At 54.2% G+C, this 3005-nt stretch overlaps 1 protein-coding gene across 1 annotated transcript in view; it reads right to left on the bottom strand.

The window, feature by feature from the left end:
• Window positions 1-1846, bottom strand: part of F2 (coagulation factor II (thrombin)) — a gene marked incomplete at its 3' end in the record, with an annotated part of 11336 nt that extends 9490 nt beyond the window's left edge. The window contains exons 1-4 of the mRNA XM_008587884.1: window positions 1768-1846; window positions 1251-1414; window positions 546-570; window positions 28-83 (exon numbers count right to left, since the gene is read on the bottom strand). Of these exons, the coding sequence (XP_008586106.1) occupies window positions 28-83; window positions 546-570; window positions 1251-1414; window positions 1768-1846 (324 nt within the window). The remainder of the gene's footprint in view (window positions 1-27; window positions 84-545; window positions 571-1250; window positions 1415-1767) is intronic.
• Between the last annotated feature and the right edge of the window lie 1159 nt (window positions 1847-3005).

The raw sequence follows: 3005 nt of genomic DNA on the forward strand, positions 1-3005 counted from the left end.
CCTGTTCCCGCACCCCCTACTCGGTTTCTCACCTTCCAGACATGCAATGAGCTTTTCTCGACGTTTCCTCACCGACGCACAAGCTGGAAAAGATCCAGAAACACCTTTGGGATTGCAGTAGTGATAGGACGGACTGGAGTAGAGGGTGGGTGGAATGACATTCAGCACTTTTTTTTTTTTTTTNGGTTTCCTCACCGACGCACAAGCTGGAAAAGATCCAGAAACACCTTTGGGATTGCAGTAGGGATAGGACGGACTGGAGTAGAGGGTGGGTGGAATGACATTCAGCCCTTTTTTTTTTTTTTTTTTTTACAGGTGGCTGGTATGGGGATCCAAGAATGACATTCAGAAACAGAGAGATGGACAGACAGAAGGAAAGAAGGGAGGGAGGGAGGGAGAAGTCAGTCAGTCAGTTAGTCAAGAAAGAGGAATGGGTGGATGGATGGAAGGATGACTAGATGTGCCAGAAGATTCTCTGGGCTAGAACATCTCTAATTGTCGTCCCCAGGCCACCCTTCCTGGGCCAAACCCTTCCCGGTGCTCACCTGTGTACTTGGCCCAGAATATATCCTGAAAAACAAGGGCTGGGAGTGAGACTATGGCAGGGTCCTGGCGTGTTTTGTTTTTGTGAACGTTATATCTTCTCCCTACACTTTCCTCTTTCCCTCCCTGGTCACGGAGGGGGCAGGCTCTAGGGAGGTTTGTGGCAGAGTTTCCTACTTTTGTTTCTAAAAGGAGAAGAGTATTTGAGGAAAGGGGAGTTCCCCCCAACACACACACGGAGACTAAACGGGGATCCCCTGTCCTGGGGTGGATGGGAGAAGAGGGGGGCACGGGCCTGGCAGAGCCCTAAGAAGGGCGAGGCTGCACAGAGCTCCAGGCACACGGTGGCCCGAGTCCAGGGCTCCTGGCCTCGTCACAGCCCCATCCCCCAAGGGAGGCACAGAAGTAGCAGAAAGGCTGTGGCTGAGGAGACCACGGGGGCCAGGCCTGGGGCTCTAGAGTCCCCCAGTGTAGACACATATCTGAAGCCTGAGGCCTCTCGTGTCACGGAGCCTCACCAGACCCTGCAACCCTGACACCACCCAGGTGTAGGCACCCTCAAGAAAGGCCGAGAGTGCTCATCTTGCCAGCCCAGTGACATGGGGCTCAGAGTTGAGCTGAAGTCATCCATGGTGAAAGAGCAGCGACGTTGCTTGCTCATCCCTGTGGGGGCAACGGGCCTCCCTCCCCAGCAGCCCGCGGCTCACCAAGGCATTGGGGGCCTCCAGGGCCTCGGAGGCCTCCTCGTAGCTGCAGAGCTCCTCCACGCACTCCCGCTCCAGGTTGCCCTGGCGCATCTCCTCCAGGAAGCCACTGTTGGCACGTCGGACCCGCTGGAGCAGCGACAGTGCTTGCTGAGGGGCCAGGAACACTGTAAAAGAAGGGTTGTGGGACAGTGGCCTCAGGAGCCAGGCTGTCTTGGCCATGAAGAGTGGAAGGGCAGGAAGCAAGCCTGACCTGCCCCACCAGCTTCTGAGAGGCGTCTGGGATGGTGGAAGTACTTAGAAGGCTGCTAAACGTAACCCCCCAGCTGCCCTCCTTTCATTGGTCACCTCCCACCCAGTCCCCTCCGTCCAGCCCTGAGCACCTGACTCCTTCCCTAAGCTGGACATAGGGGCTGAGACCCTCCTAGGGGCTGGCCCTGTGTTCTCTATTGACAGAAGGCTGCAGCCCATGGACCCCACTGCAGTCCTCTGCCTGTCCCAGCTGCTAATCCCTCCTTACCATGCTGGCTGTGCACAAGGCTAAACAGGGCAGCCAGGGCCAGGCAGCCAGATAGCTGCAGGCCTCGGACGTGCTCCATAGTGTGTCGGCACTGGGACTCTGGGTGATCGTCCTGACCCCTCTGGGTTAATGTTGAACTAACATGAAGAAATCAGCGGAGAGGGAGAGGTCAGTGGGCCAGATAGTCCTCCTGCCCATCCCCGCCATCTGGGAGGACAGGTCCTCCTGGAACCAGGATGGATGGTCTGGAAGTCACAAAGAAAAGGTCACTATAACCATCACCACTCACCCCTGCCCTTCCTGAGACATGGGCGAACCTGGACCAATGGGGTCCTAAGACCTTCTTGAGGCTCCTTCTAATCTTAACACACAGTGATGTTTGCTTTAATCTCTGTATGCCTCAGTTTCCTTATCTGTACCATGGGAATAATTCATTGTGATGAGGACTAAAAGAGATTATGAATGTAAAGGCCATTAAATATAGTAAATGCTTAGTAATCAGTAGATCTATGTATGTAAACCAATGGGAAGGTGTGTGTAATCACAATACACAGATATTAGTAATAGAGACAAGGATGTGGCCAGACGAAAGCTGCTCCTGTGCCCCAGGATGCCCTGGGGATCGGAATGGCCTCCCAGCCACTGATGGGGCTCCCGTTTCTCCTCTTTCCTGTTGGGGTGCTGTGGAGGCGTGTTCGTGTGTGGTGGTTGCCTGGAAGGCGGAGCCAGGTGCAGGGCCTCTTGGGTCTTCGGTCTATCTTCCCTCATCCCCCAGGACCTTCTGCCTGTCTCCACAGCAGGGCCTCTCCTTCTCCCCGCTTGTCTGCCCTGGGCCAGCCCTAGTGCAGCTTCTGGTCCTACACTGCCCCTCGGCCTGGCCCTGCTCCTGTGCCTCCCCCACTTCGTGTTTGCAGTATGCAGGGTAAATATTAGTCCTAGGTCTAAGTAGGACAGAGGGACAAAGAGCAGGAACACAGGAAGTGCAGGTTCTTCTTGCTTGTCCTCTGGGCCTGGCTGTTTGGGGTCTGGACTGTGGTCACGTACAGTCTGGGAAGAGACAGGGTTGGCAGAGAATTGAGAACAAGGACTCCCACGAATCACCTTAATTCCTGGGTGACCCAGTTCTTATATATTTTCCTACATATATATATATTTCTTTAATTGAATTTTAACTTACATACAGTAATGTTCACAAATCACAAGTGTATAACTCAAATTTGTATTTAACCAGCCCCCCC

This window comes from Galeopterus variegatus, unplaced genomic scaffold (genome assembly GCF_000696425.1).
Source record: "Galeopterus variegatus unplaced genomic scaffold, G_variegatus-3.0.2 Scaffold4577, whole genome shotgun sequence".
Classification (NCBI taxonomy): Eukaryota; Metazoa; Chordata; class Mammalia; order Dermoptera; family Cynocephalidae; genus Galeopterus; species Galeopterus variegatus.